Source organism: Camelus dromedarius, chromosome 11 (genome assembly GCF_036321535.1).
Source record: "Camelus dromedarius isolate mCamDro1 chromosome 11, mCamDro1.pat, whole genome shotgun sequence".
In the NCBI taxonomy this organism is placed as follows: domain Eukaryota; kingdom Metazoa; phylum Chordata; class Mammalia; order Artiodactyla; family Camelidae; genus Camelus; species Camelus dromedarius.
Genome location: NC_087446.1, coordinates 38,382,068 through 38,397,350, shown reverse-complemented (window position 1 = coordinate 38,397,350; position 15,283 = coordinate 38,382,068). Strand labels below are relative to the sequence as shown.

The 15,283-nt window shown below is 32.5% G+C and overlaps 1 protein-coding gene across 6 annotated transcripts in view; it reads right to left on the bottom strand.

The window, feature by feature from the left end:
• The window catches only part of WASHC4 (WASH complex subunit 4), a 63,756-nt gene that overhangs the window by 29,706 nt on the left and 18,767 nt on the right, over positions 1-15,283 (bottom strand). For all 6 annotated transcript variants that reach the window (XR_010383197.1, XR_010383199.1, XR_010383198.1 and 3 more), the window contains exons 14-24: positions 13,923-14,049; positions 9,788-9,913; positions 7,900-8,007; positions 7,260-7,406; positions 7,053-7,132; positions 5,919-6,024; positions 5,034-5,150; positions 3,755-3,923; positions 3,346-3,500; positions 1,739-1,813; positions 1,140-1,244 (exon numbers count right to left, since the gene is read on the bottom strand). Coding sequence is in view for 3 of the 6 variants with exons in the window: in XM_010996451.3 (XP_010994753.3) it covers positions 1,140-1,244; positions 1,739-1,813; positions 3,346-3,500; positions 3,755-3,923; positions 5,034-5,150; positions 5,919-6,024; positions 7,053-7,132; positions 7,260-7,406; positions 7,900-8,007; positions 9,788-9,913; positions 13,923-14,049 (1,315 nt within the window). In the remaining 3 variants the exon portion in view is untranslated. The remainder of the gene's footprint in view (positions 1-1,139; positions 1,245-1,738; positions 1,814-3,345; positions 3,501-3,754; positions 3,924-5,033; positions 5,151-5,918; positions 6,025-7,052; positions 7,133-7,259; positions 7,407-7,899; positions 8,008-9,787; positions 9,914-13,922; positions 14,050-15,283) is intronic.

Sequence of the window (15,283 nt, the reverse complement as noted above, 5' to 3'; positions counted from 1 at the left end):
AATTTTTCTTGAGGTTTAAACATTGCTTTTTCTTGACCTCCTTAGTAGCAGTAGTCTGAGAAGTAGTCTTTTTTCCTCCCATTCTTAAGAGTAGGCAGCTCTGCCAGCCTGATATCATTTCTTCTATGTTTACTTCGTCAATATCTGACATCAAAATTTACATTCATTAGTGTGGTTAACTGGTTAACAATCGTATCTCCTGCCAGAATACAATTACTGTGAGAGTAGGAAATGTCTGTTTTTCTCATCCTAGTGCCCAGCACACTGCCTGAGACATGTAAAATACAAGCATAATTGTATGGGTTACATGAAAGAGTGTTTGATATATGAGGTCGAAGAAGAGTTTATCCTTAAAGGATCAGAGTTTATTCTGAAAGGTTCAGACATCTCCACATGGATGACTTCTTACTGTAAATTAAAAACTTGTCTCATTTCTCTATTGGTTACCACTAACAGAGTTCCAATCACATTACTTATCAGCTCAAATACTTTAATGGTTCCCACACCATACTAAAATGGTCCTTAAGTAACTTTCCAGTTATGTAATTTCTGCATATACCCTTACTCCCAAATATGCTTAATAACATTTTACTATCTAAACATTCACATTCTTCTTTCCTCAAGGAGAAACTGTGGCCTTAAAACCAAGTAAACTTAAAGATTTATCTTTTTCCACCAAAGGAAAAAATAGCATACAAACTCAAATGATTCTCTCAAGTAACTGAATAATTAGTAAGCTACTCCCCCAAAAAGAGCATGACTGATGTTAAATAAACTGCTATCAACAATTCACTTTCAAAAGGAACTTGCAGAGAGTATCAGACAACCCACATCAATATATATTTATGCTGATGTCCTCAAATCTCCAATGTCATTTATGATGATCCTCAGACAGTAAGACATTCTAAACTGCCTTCTGAATCACAGAGCTTCCATTACATTTAACACAACTTCAGTGCCAGACATTTTAATTATACCAACCAGAAAAACGGAAATTCAGGTATAATATAAACAGGTAATGATGTTTGATGAAACATATTTGATGAAAAACCAGAATATTTGATGAAAAAACTATTTTTCAAACTACCAAATTAAACAGGGGTCTATTACCCACCCAACCCTCCTCCAAAGATTCTTACTGTTGTATTCATGATTCCCGTGCCATGTGTTCGAATTGAATTAGCTATGTGCCGAATATTAATAGTGTTCAAATGTTTGTTATTGCTTGTTCGTTCAATAAAAATCTGTAATGAAACAAACACAATCCAAAGTAAACTTTGGTCAGTTAGCCCAAGAATTTTAGAATCTATTTCATTAAAGATAATTTAATTGGAAAGTCATTTGAGAAGATAACACAGTCAAAGCAAAGAAACAAGATGACCTCCAATTATTTTTTGTTTTCTGTATTTCACTAATTTTCACTATTTACAATCAATTCTTTGCCCCTCAGCCTTCCTACTATTTATCCATCCACAGTTAAACATTTTTTTCTTAAAAAAAAAAAAAAGAACATTCCTATCGTTAGGAAATGGGATACAGATAAAGCACATGATGTGTGTTACCCTCATGGTTCAGCAAAAAGTGAGCAAGGAAAGAGAGAAGAGAGAGAGAACACAATCTGAGTACAAGGGTGTCTTGTGCTATTTCATTTTTTTTGCTACTTTTTGTAAGTTTTAAATGATTCCCAAACAAAAAGATTGTGTCTTAAAAAAAAATTTTTTTTCTAAAACTCACTCACTTGATTGTTGAGATTATAGAGGTATCGAGACACAAATATATGAATGTTTCTCATAATTTCCAAGACATCCAGGCCCTATAAAACAATCCACACAGTTACTATTAATTTAAAATAATCAGACTTGCATCAATATAGTGACTTACCACTTACACTAAGCCTTCCAATATTTTAAACATTTCTTAAAGAACAACTGTACAAAGAGTACAACCAAAGGTTGAAAGAGCCTTCTGACATGTACAATCAGGATTATCTGTCTGGGGACATCTAGCTGCTTGTTATCTTATCCCTTTTGTGTAGACAGGAACAGTTAAATTTTGAAAATCCATGACTCACAATCATTTCCGCACTACTCTTGAGATGATTTATCTTCCCAAGGAGATTTTCTGTATTTTTTACAAAGTAAACTAATGGCCAGATTTTAAAAGGTTGCAAGAGTATGTGGTGATATTTATAAAATACATACTTTTCGGGCACAGTGCAAGGTTCTTTACATGTAATCCTCAAAAATGAGGTATTATTCTAAATTCCATAGCTGAAGAAAATGAAGCTAAGGGAGTTCTCCAAGGTCAAATAGCTAAGAAAAAGCAGAACCCAGGGATTTTAGAAAATCTAATTCCAAATCCTTATGCTTCTTTTAATTGTACTAGACCACCTTTAATGTACAAGATACCTAATAAGAATCCTTCATTCTTCAGTTATTACTGTAATACTTAATGGTATCGTGTAAATTGTCCCACAGCTTTCCTAATTGGTGCTCAAACTAGAATCACAATACCCCTTTAAGTTTTTATTACAGATCTTCTCATGTTTTAATCTAAAAATTTACTCATTTTTTTCTCCCACTAGGCTATATGTGCGTGAGATATACTGTTTCTGTTTATTTTTCTATCCCTATACCTAGTTCAGTGCCTAGCATGTTTTCAGTAAATATTAAATTTATAAATAAATGAATGAAAGGATATACAAACTGATCCCGGAAATGGTCCCTGTATATGCAATACAGTGAAGGAAAAATTATGATTCTTAAAATTTTTGAACTGAATAAACCTTTTTTGGTAAATATTACCTGGATTATCTTAGAAAGAATGACATGCAAATTAACTGAAAACATAAACTTCTGCACTCACAAGACACTGCCATCTTGTAAATAAGCTTACTGAATTAGCAACACTAAATACTTATTTTACACTCTTCATTTTAAGAACAAATACATTTATAATTACATGAATTTAGCCATTTTCTAAGATATTAAAGTTTATATATTAAATCTAGGTTTAAAATCCTTAACTATGACTTTGACTAAACTTTTCACAATTCTGCAGAAGTCACCTCACTATCCCAATATATTTCTGAGAAGCTATATATAAATCTATGTATGTTTCAAATGTTCAACAAAAGGCAAAATAAAAACATTTGGAAGCCTGTGGTAAATTCCTTCATAAAGCAAACTAGCACTAATTTTTTATTCTTGTCAATTATGAGGTTTTATATAGCAAATATCTTCTTGAAATATAAACACATAATAAAGTAAAAATAAAAAATGTTTCTTAGAGAAATACTATTATCATGCTACAATCGGACTATAATAAAAACACTTTATACTATACCTGTTCCAAAGTTTGACTAGGAAGATGTGCCTCTGTCATAACCAATCCATAACGCTGAGTAGCTAAATTTCTCATTTCACTGTAAGTGGCCCAGTCATGAAGAGCTACTGTTGTTAGATTGTAGAAAGTCTTGTCTAGGTAGTGAGTTACATAAGCTACAAAAAACAATTTTTTAATTTTTGATTTCTGAAATAGTAGAAAACAGAAATGAAACTAAAAAGGAAACAACCTGTCTTGGAACATTAAATTTCTTTCTTTGCATGAAATGAAGAAACAAATACGAATTCAAGAATAAATGGACTAACACGAAAGAAGATATTCTCAAAGTCTCATTTTTGCTACTTGATCTTTGATAGTCAGGGCAAACAGATACAGAATATGACCCTAAGAAGGAAAGCAGAACACTCACCTCGAATGTCAATGAAACGATTGAAAAACCGAATTGGATTCAGAGAGAAAAAAAGGGCCAGGTCTTTCATGCCAACTTTGAAAGGATTTCTGTCATCCAGCTTTAAATGAGTATGCACAGAAAGTCGCAGATCTTTCTCTATTTCTTTGCACAACTTGTCCAGCAAATGCTATTCACAGAAGAATTGACATCTTAATTTTTCAAAATGGTATTCCAATTGTATTGTTCCTCTAGATGTCTGTGTTCTGACCATTACAGTTTTATAATCAATGAAATGAGGAAAAAAAATCTGTCAAACTGGTTTAAGAGTCTAAATACTCAATGGTAAAATATTTTTATTGGGAGAGTGAAATTACTTTGCTATCCACTTTAAATCAATCATTTTTTGACCAGGGAGCAGTTAGATAAGATCTAAGCTTTTTTTCATTAATATTTTAACATTCTTGAAAAGAAAATCAAAAGCTTCTGTCTGATGGCTTCAGTACAAGGACATGAACATACAATATAAACTGTAAAATTTATAGAAACCAGCAACAAAGGAGGTCCTGAGAATATGCGAGAGGAAATTTTTTAAAAGCTTCCTTATAATAATAATAATTAAAAATTACAAAATTCACTGAGCTAAAGGCAATGAAATTAATCTAAATACTGGCCAGATATGTATTTTATTTTCTAAATAAGAATATTTAATACAAGAAATTGTAATTTTCATAATTTTATCAAACCTGAATAAAGTTTATATTGTGAAGTTTACTCATTTTTAATTCCTCCCTCCATATAAAAATATTGCTAGCTGGAAATACAATTTTAAAGATATCAGTGTTTATAATACACACTTCATTAAAATAGGAAGGAATGTACTTTATTATATTCAAATTATTTGTTACACAAGTAATAGTGTTTATGCTTTTCAATATAAAGATTTTAGTCAGTAGCTCTCCAAATGAAATTCAATAAAACATTGATAGTTGTCTTAACTGTATTACCACTAACTGCAGACAATATTCAAACCAGTTTCATATTTGCATTCTTCTAACACACAATTTTAAATTCAAATATACTACTTACTAAAGTAAAAGAATTTTTTTTTCTGGATTCCTAATCTGGATTCCTATATTAAAAATTAGGAATTAAAGACCAATTTAGCACAATAGTGATAGTTCGTTTGTTCTAGACAGTGATTTATAAATAATAATTTTAAATTTGTGAAAGCCTGCTTCAATCTAAGAAGTTTTTCCAAACACATGTTTTATAAGCTTTTCAATGTCAAATATGTTACCTCATTTAAAATTTCCATAATTTCCTTCTCATAGCAATCCAGAAGTATTTCATAGGAATCTAAATGCCTTGCATGCATCATAGCGGGCACACAGTCACGTAAAGCACTGAACATGTACTAAAAAGAAAGTCAGAATATACATGAGTTTAGAAAAACTAGATCTCAAAAGAATACTACATCTTAAAAGACAAAACCTCAATCTGAAGGCTGTTTTTTTATACATGACTGTCTTACTTTCCCAAATAAGAGCTGAATTTTATTTTATAAAGCATATATTTTAAGTATACTAAAAAATTCATTCATTTATCCTTTTCTGATCTTGAGCATTCAAACATACTCATTTCCAGAAAGAAATGGAAAGATCTGAGTAACATATACCTTGCTGATAAATGAAAGTCAGATTATTTTGATACAAACTAAAATCAAGTGAAACAAGAAAGATTAGCAATATGAGGGGAAGAGTTAAATATATATTAAATTAACTCATTAGTATTAATATAATATTTACCTACAGACTACATACATTTTTGAGTTTTTAATTTCCTCCTGAATTTTGTTCATAGTGTTTTTTAACTTTACCTTTTATATTTTAAAGGTTACTGTCCATTTACAGTTGTTACAAAATATTGGCCATATTCTTCATGTTGTACAATACATCCTTAAGCCTTATACCCAAATAGTTTGTACCTTCTACTCCCCTATCCTATGATGCCCACCCCGTAACCACTAGTTTGTTCTCTATAACTGACAGACTATATAAATTTTACTGAAAATGCATACAGCATTGTAGAAAAAAAAAAAAAAAAACCAGCATCAGCAGTTTTAAAATGGTCTGTACAGTGACTAAAAAAATGATGTTTATTTTTTATGTTATTCTTTACTTACATGTAATCTGGCTGCATCCACAGCATTTTCATATACATCATCTAAATAAATTGGGAAGACAGCTCGATGCCAGTATAAAAAACAACAGTCACATTGTGTTTGGACTCTACAATGTAAAGTAGTAATTAGTGGTACCAAAACTAAAGAAACCCCCCCAAAAATGAAAAGAATGCATTATATTCCATAAAGAGCTCTGTCTTACTCATTTTTTAATTCCCTGCATCACTTAACCCAAAATCAGTACAGAAAAGCCACAAAGTAAGTATTTTTCACATTGAACAACAGTAACAAAACACTCCAATACCTGACATTGTCAGAATTCAGCACATACGCTTTAGTTTTAAAGCATACTTCAAAAATAATATGGATAAATTTTAAATAGAGTTTAAAGTAAATTTATTTTCAATATTGTGACAACAAAATGATCATTAAGTATCTTACAGTGAAGAAGGTTTAGTATTTCTTCTAAGGACGGAAAGTTAAATGCCACGAACTACAAAAATCTGAGCTGCTCAGAACCACGAAAACATTGTTATAAATATGAATATTAAATAAAAACTGAGCTGTAATCTTAATTCGGCTGAGAATCAGAATTCAGAGGACCCATCTTCCCTTCAAGAAATTTACTGCTTATTCAATAAAGAGAAAACAGTAACACCACGGGAGCCACAAAAATAAGCCTTCCAAAAACGAATTCACCTTTAGTGACTGGCTGCCAACAATGTAATTCAAATTCACAACCCAAATAAAATTACAGAAGACTACGTGAGATGGCTCTTAAGTCTCTCACAAATAGATGAACCTTGTTATAAATATAAAGCAGCAATTTTAAAACTCCATTAGAGATACCCATCACAACAAACACAAAATGCAACCAGGGTCTGCCAGATGCTCTCGGGGCTGTATGACATCTCCTCATGTCAGTTCCTCCAAGAACTATATCCTTACCAGAGAAGCAAAGCTAAAGAAATACGATCCCTTGTCACAGTCTCATTTTAGTCATGCTAAAGAAGTTATAAAGAGGAACTAATGGTCTACTTGGGTTATATTTCTTCTCTTGTTATGCTTAAAAAAAAAAAAAGTTATGTTTCCATTAGTCCTATCTTTTGAGCATCATTACATATCCCTACTTACCTTTCTCTAAGTTCACTGATAAGATCCAGCTTTTTCATGACTACTTGAAGAGGAAAGAGCTCTTCATCTTTAAATGTTTTCTATCAGGGACAGGGAAAAAAGACAGAGAAGTTACACTTGAAGGACTGGTTCCTTAAAGTCAGTAATAAAGGAAGTGTGACATCTCAGATCTCATTTTTATTCTGTAAGTAACAGCAATACATTTACCATTTGTGTGCCAACACTCAGTGCCAAAGAAACAATAAGTCGTCGTTGCTTTGTGCTTGGTCCATTTAGAGTGTTTTCAGCCAAAACCAGAGCAGAGAGCACATCAAGACGCTGCTCACTATATTTTTTGTCAGAAATTACTCTTTTCTTAAAGATAAAAGAAAACAGGAAACATCAGTTTTATATGTGAGGCAATAATAAAAGAATCAGAAGAAAAGTTTCTCAATTATCTTTTCCATGATTCAATTTAAGAGCACTTAAGCAAATACTTTGTGTTCAGCTTCTTCTCATAGTATTAGATTTATTCCTGTAAATTGTTTACTACTATCAGGACAGCAAATTACTAGGCATACTTCAAAATTACCATATTAATTTAATAAGGAAATCATTTCTTTAAAAAATGCTTATTTTTAAAATGCACAATATGTCCTTTTTTAATAGAAGTGTGCTAATGCTGCCAAGTTCAGAGTAAAGATAACTTGATCACTCTAAGTAAAATCATGAAATACCATGGAGATTATGACCAAGAATATTGCGTTTGAAGGAATGGAGTAAACAGGCTGAACTAGAAAACACATATAAAGCAACGGAAGGGCAAATGAGAAAGATAATTATGCTGAATACATAATAACTTTCATACCTTGGCCACAGAAATAGAATTAAGAGCCTGATGTTGAAGGTGTTGTGTTATATGTGAGACTGAATCAGCCACAACCATGCTTCTCCTATAGAACATATGCTCTATTGCCTAAAAAGAATCAGAAGTGATGGAAGACTGTTAGGCAAAATTATTGAATATCTTTATGAACTTGAGCTAGGTAAGAAATCTGTAAATGAGACACAAAAAGTACTATCATAAAGGATAAGACTGGTAAATACAACTATATTAAAATTAAGAATTTCTGTTTATCAAAAGTCACTATAGAGAAAATAAAAAGGCAAGCCACTGTATGAGAAAATATCTGCCACACACAAGGGATTAGTACTCAGAATACGTAAGACACCAAACAAATTAAACACTTTTTTAAAAAGGCAAATAATTCAACAGATAACTAAACAAAAGACATGAACATATTTTTCTCAAAAAGAAAACACAATAAGCAATATTTGAAAAGATACCATCGTTAACAATCAGGGAAATAAATGTTAACTATAAAATCATTTATATATACTAATTTGCATGTACATGCATACACATGTGCACGCACACACACACACATACACACACACATAGAAGCCTGATAATACCAATGCTGGCCAGTTAGAGAACAATGGGAAGTCTAATAAACTCTGGGAGGTATGTAAACTGATATAACTACTTTGGAAAATAATCTGGCACCATCTTGAAAAGTTGAGTATGTCCATAACATAGAACCACTCATAGGTATACAATTCCTCAGAAAAACATAAACAAGAATGGCAACATTGTTCATAATAGTAAAAACTGGAAACAACCCAGAAAGTCCATCCCCAAGAAAGCTACAGAGTCATGAAAATTAATGAACTACACCTGCTCATCCCAACATGGGTTGGTTCGAATAAAAAATTTTGAGTAAAAAAACCAAGCCAAATAATACATGAAGTATTACTCCATTAAAATAAATCTCAAAAACTAAGCAATGAGTGGTTTATAGATTCATTCATATGTGGCAAACCAAAAAGAAACAAGGGAATGATAAACATAAAACTCAGGACAATGGTTCCTCTGATGAGGCAGGTAAAATGCAATCAAGGAGGGACAACACAGGGAGCTTTGAAGACATTGGTAACATTCTATTTCTTAAATGGGATGATAGGTTTTTAACTGTTTATTGTTTTTTTAATTATGCTTACATATTAGCTATAAGATGTATATTCATCTATACATACATATATATACTTCTGTATTTATAATTCATAAAAAAATAAAACTGACAATAATATATCTTAAAGAAAAAAAGGCTAAAACTCCAAAGACACAATCTCCAAAACTATCTTTATTTCCTAAGCAAATCTAAAGCCATTAACAGAAATTTACTAACAAATCTTGATTTCAGTTTTTACAGAAGGTTAAAAGTGGACTCTTATGCCTGTAAGGTTTTTTTTTTACCACATTTCCAGAAGTATTCAGAACACAAGATTACAATACTTTCTCTAAGCTACAAAATAAACAGCCTCATGTTGACTAGCCTCATATGCATTTGAATACTATAAAATAATAGAAAATGTCCCATGTTCTTTCTTTTTTAAACTCATGCAAAAACTTTAAAACTTTCATTAAGACTTTACTTAGGCTAAACTTTTCATTTTCCTTTTCTCTTTCATTGTATTTTAACTTTTAATAAAGTTTAAATATATTGGCCATCCACAGAAAACTACTCAGAAATTTCTTTCAATGGCTAGTTCCTTTATCCAACTGAGAGATAAGGAGACTTTTCTATAATTTTTTATTCTTGTAATCAAGAAATCAAATCTTACCCCCTAAAATCCTAATTTAAACTCGGTCATTTCTCAATTATAATGGCAAGGTAAAATAATCTAAAACCTACCTTGAGAAGTTCAACAAGCCTGCATAATGCCTTAACTGATGTTTTGGTCATTGGCTTTTGCATGGACATGTAGAGATTCATTGTGGTTTTAATAATGGTACTAATACTATATGCATATAAAAAGCCCTATAAAAAATAAAACATTGATTATAATCACAAGAAAAGGCTTCATTTCTTCAAGATTTCATTCTCTATGTAATAATTATTCAGCAACTTGCCAATAACTAGTAATTCTTAAAGTTCATTTTAAAGTCAGCTCTTAAGATTTTGAAATATTTTCTAACACAATGTTACACACGGTGGTAAAGTTTCAAAACAGCCCATAAAAGTCATGTAACCTATCACATGCCACAAGTTTAGTACTACTGACATTATAGCATATAATCAACAGTTAAAGAATCTTTTCACTGAAAAACAAAACTTTCAAAGAAATGATCTGGATGTCAGGAAGTTATTTATTCATCCCTATCTTACCTGCCAGACAAGAAGATAAAAACTCCTACCTGTTGCAGCTAAAGATAAGAGCTAAGGACTCTAAGGAAGTAGGAATTGAAAAATGAGAGAAAGACAAAGAAAGCTGCTCTCTGGCCAGTACAGATAATATCTAAAGGTATTTTGAGTTCCAAGCCAATGCTCCCTTTCTTTTTCACCCAGGCCAGTCCCTACTATCTATGTGCTACCATGTCCCCTGCTTAAGTTGATGGTAATCAGACTTGCTCTCCTTCCAGCCCAATAAGAACAGATTTTTCTCCTGTCCTTCTTCTTATGAAGGAAGCACACAGCTCTTGTGAGTTAAAAAAAAAAAATTGTAGTTAGTGCTAGTAATCCCAAGGGAAACAGGAAAAAGGATATTACCTCTCAAATACATTTTCATTTAGATTCAAAAAAGACACACAGAAACATAATAATGGAGATCTTTTGGGTTTCTAAAGAAGGACCAAAAAAAGATACATGTACAGTTTAGAGATGAACCTAAATTATACTATTGTGAATATATCCAAGGAGCTGGGGCAGCACCTATAGGCCAGTTGATTCTCAGCCTTTTTCTCCTGCTCTACCAGCAGTAACAGTAAGCAGCTCACTGAAGGAATGATACTCAGTGGCAGGGAAGGAAGGAATTTCTGTGAGTCAATAGTAGCTCTGTGGTGAAGAGATGTGCTAAAATTAAAAGAACTGAGAAATGAGAGAGAAGGTAGCATCCTAAGAAAGGTGACAGTAAGACCAAAGCTTGGGGCATACATGCAGGGAAGAGCCACAAGTCTTACCTTGTCAGCTATAGGACTATTACACCAGACTCTGGCCTAGTGCAGCACTGGGAAAAGTTAAAAAGCAGAAACAAGGAACACCAAAAGTGTAACTCTAAGGCAGGCAGAAAAAGGGAGTTTCTTTTTTGAAGGGAAAGGGAGGCATAGAACTCATGGGCCAACACTACACCATTCCCAGATGGTCATGAATTTGTGAAGGATATACATGAAGGATGTATTTTAAACATCTAAATGGGGATGAGAGAGGTCTGGGGTCTGTTTCTGTTCTGTTCATGGCAGAATAAATATTTTGGATCAACCTTCCCGCAGAAAACAACCAGAAAATCTGGGCAAAATATTTTTCAAACTTCTTAGAAGGCATCAAAGAGTTATCAAGAAAATAAGAAAATTTAAGGCCAAGATCTGGGAGGAGACAGAAACTCAGAGAAGTGAGCCTGCCATTTGAGGCTTCTTTCCCATAGAGGCACCTGCCCATTCCAAAAGAAATAATTAAGACAGAAGCCAAACATATCTTTCAACATCTCAGGGGAAGGGAAGGAGGATAAAAACAAGAGTTCATGGCCCATCAAGGAGGGGAGGAGGTCCTGGTAAATCGCCTAGGCTCTGAGTTGGGATCCTTAAAAACTACCCTCTAAAAAGTAACTGAACTAGAAAAACAGTCATTTTAGGATTTAGGTCCCACTTCAAACCATCTCAATCCAGGACTGGGTTGCGATAATCTGGGTTCCTAGTTTTCCTAGACTAGCTGTGTATCAGAAGCAAAATTAAATTCTCTCTGCAGGAAGAAAAACAATATCCAGATCCTCATATTATATCAAATTATAGTTTTTCATAAATAATTTTCATAAATAAACCCAGGCATATGAAGAGATTAAGACATATCCACAAAAATAGATAAAAGAAATATCCAGTTAATGAAATTATTAGACATGGGTTTCAAAACAATTATGCTGAATGTGTTAAAGGAAATAAAACACAAAATTATTTCACAAAAGAACTGGAAACTGTAAAAAAAGAAACAAAAATCGAAAGTAAAATTATTAAATTAAGAACTCAGGGAAAAAAACCTCAGTATGGGTTTAACAGCAGATTAGATATAACTGGAGAGATAATCAGAACAGAGAGAGAATAAAACACAAATGGTACTTAAAGAGTTAATGGCTGAGAATTTTCCATAAATTCCAGAAGCTCTACAAATCTCAAGCAGCACAAACACAAAGAAAAACACACCTAGGTACACCTAAGTAATACTGCTAAAAACCAAAAAGTAAATCTTGTAAGCAAGTAAACAAAGACACATACTTAAAAAGCAACAAAACTGACAGATAACTTCTCAACAAAAAAAAACAAAGGAAGCCAGAAGACAATAAAATGGTACCTTTAAAAGCTTAGGAAAAAAATTCTGCCAACCTAAAATTCTATACATAGCAAAACTGCCTTCAAAAATGAAGTTGAAATGAAGGTATATTCAGACAAAAAACTGAGAATTCATCAATAGAAAGACATTTTAAATGAAATACTAACATGTATTCCACAAGTAGAAAGATGAAGAGATGCAGGAAGGACAAAAAGCAACAGAAATGATAAATATATTGGTAAATCTAAATGAATACTGACTATTAAAAACAACGGCAACAATGCCTTGTGAGGTTTAAAATACATATAGAATCACAATATACAACAGCAGCACAAGTGAGGGGGATAAATAGAATTAAAGTGGTTTAAGATCCTTATACTGTCTAGAAAGTGGTAAAACTACTAATTTATGTTGGTTCAGTAATGCATCTTTAAATTTCTAAAGTAACCACTAAAAAAACACAGTAAACTAATAGAAGGAAAAATAAAATAATAAAAATAATTCAAAAGAGTGAGAAAGGAAAAGAATAGGGACACAGAAAAAGTGAGCCAGACTGAAAGCAACTAGTCAGGTGCTAATTTTAAATCTGAGTATCAGTACTGACATATATCAAAAACAGTTAAATAAAAAATAAACATTATCAGATTGGGGAGGAATATATGCTGCTTACAGGAGACACACATTTAATAAAGGAGCCAAACAGGTTCCAAGTAAAAGGATCGAAACACATGTACCATGTAGGCCTTATTTAAAAGCAAACTGGTACAGCTGTGTTACTAATCACACACAAGAGCCCTATGACAAAAAGCACCACCAAAGATTAAAAAGGACATGTCATAATGACAAACGGTTTGACTGATCAGTAATTCTAAATGTTATGCACTTACTTAATCTCAAAATATATAAAACAAAAGTTGACAAAACTACAAAGGATAGACAAATGCATGTAAAGCTGGGGATTCTAACCCAAGGGTCTCAGTAACTGATAGAATATGCAGATAAAATCATTAACATGACCCTACTTGACAATATATAGAACACTACATCACCAAAAGCAAATTACATTCTTTTTAAGTATACATGAAATGTTTGCCACGTTGTCCGCAGGCTGGACCATAATGCAAATCTCAACAAATTTCAAAATACTGAAAGTATTTTAGTATTGCTAGAAATCAATAATAAAAAGATAACTAGGAAAATCTCAAGCATTTAGAAATTAAGAATTATCTTTCAAAACAACTCACAGAGCAAAGTAGAAATCACAACAAAAAATTTAAATACTTAGAACTAAATATTGGATAAAAAATAGAACACATCCAAATTTATGGGATACAGCAAGAAAATTACTCCTTGAAGGGAGTATAAAGATTTCTCCGAACATACATAACCAAATCAATTTCAGTTCTAAAAACCAAAACATATCCTACCTTTTGCACTTTTTTCAAAATGTACCCTCTGTACAACAAATTAACAAAGAAATGACTCTCAAAATATTCTAAGAAGATGCAATTACCTGTATAAAAACATTACATCTATTGGTGAGATCTTCAGCAAATTTATCCATTTTCTGCTCTTTAGATAAAATAGATTCCATTTTCATCATCCATGAGCTCACAAAGACGTAATAAGACTGTACATCTCTAACAAAGGAAAACATGGGAGTTATTCAGCACAGGAAAGAAAATGTACTTCCATTTCTTCATGTTAGTTGGGATGAAATATTTCTTTGCAGCAGCTATTTCATCTTTCTGGTTTTCAAAATATACATATCGTATACACACATATAATTCACTTATCCAACATATATTTACTGAATGCCCATACAGGCCAGGCACTACTAAAAAACAAAAATAAGAGGTAAACAGAATAGACAAAAATCTCTGCCCCCATGAAGCTTACATTCTAGAAAGGAGTTGTATAATAAAGACATCAGTAACTGAAATCTGTTTAAGGTGTCAGATCTGTGCAATGAACAAATATAGCAGGGAAAAGAGCAACTGGGATGGCGAGTATAATTTTAAACAGTGGTCAAAGTAGGTTCATTGAAAAGGTGATTTTGAACCATGATTTGAAGATGAGTAAGTAATCCTCATGCAAATATATAATAGATGAGAATTTTAGGAAAGTAAATAACAAATGCAATCATCCCAAAACAGGAAGTGAGTCTGGCATGTTCAAGTAATAACAAACAAGTCAGTATGACTGGAGCACAGAGCAAGGATGAGAACAGAAAAAAAAAAAATCAGTGAGGTACAGTGGTGGGGGGGTGGGCTCGAGGAATAGGAAAAGTGGGGAGTGGAAAGGGGATCTGTGTAAGGCCTGGTAGGGAGTAAGGACTTCAGAGAAAAGCCACTAGAAGATTTGAGCAGAGTGACCTACTCTAACTCTGAAGAGGATCAATATCACTTTGGCTGATGTGTTTAAAATAAGCTATAAAGGGAACAATGGTAAAAGCAGGAAAACCGCTTAGGAAGCTCCTGTTCTAATGCAGAATAAAGGGGATGACAGTTTGAATCAGAATGGAACAATGCAAGTGGTCACAATCTGAATATAAAAGTCAACAATTATTGAATGCTTACTATATGCCCAGTCACTGTTATAAGCACTTTACACAAATTAACTTGTCCAATCCTCACATTAATTTTATAATGATCTCCATTTTACAGAAGAGGAAATTGAAACAGAGAAGTAATGTGCCCAAGATCATACAACTAGTACAGAGTAAGTGAGGATTTAAGCCCAAATCTAGGGAGCTTTCTCATCCTGGAAAGACTAAATCAATAATGTAATTCTACTATGCAGGCTGATTATAAACACTAAATCACTATGAATATACCTCAAATCACTCAAGATGAGAACTTCTAGCCCACAAGC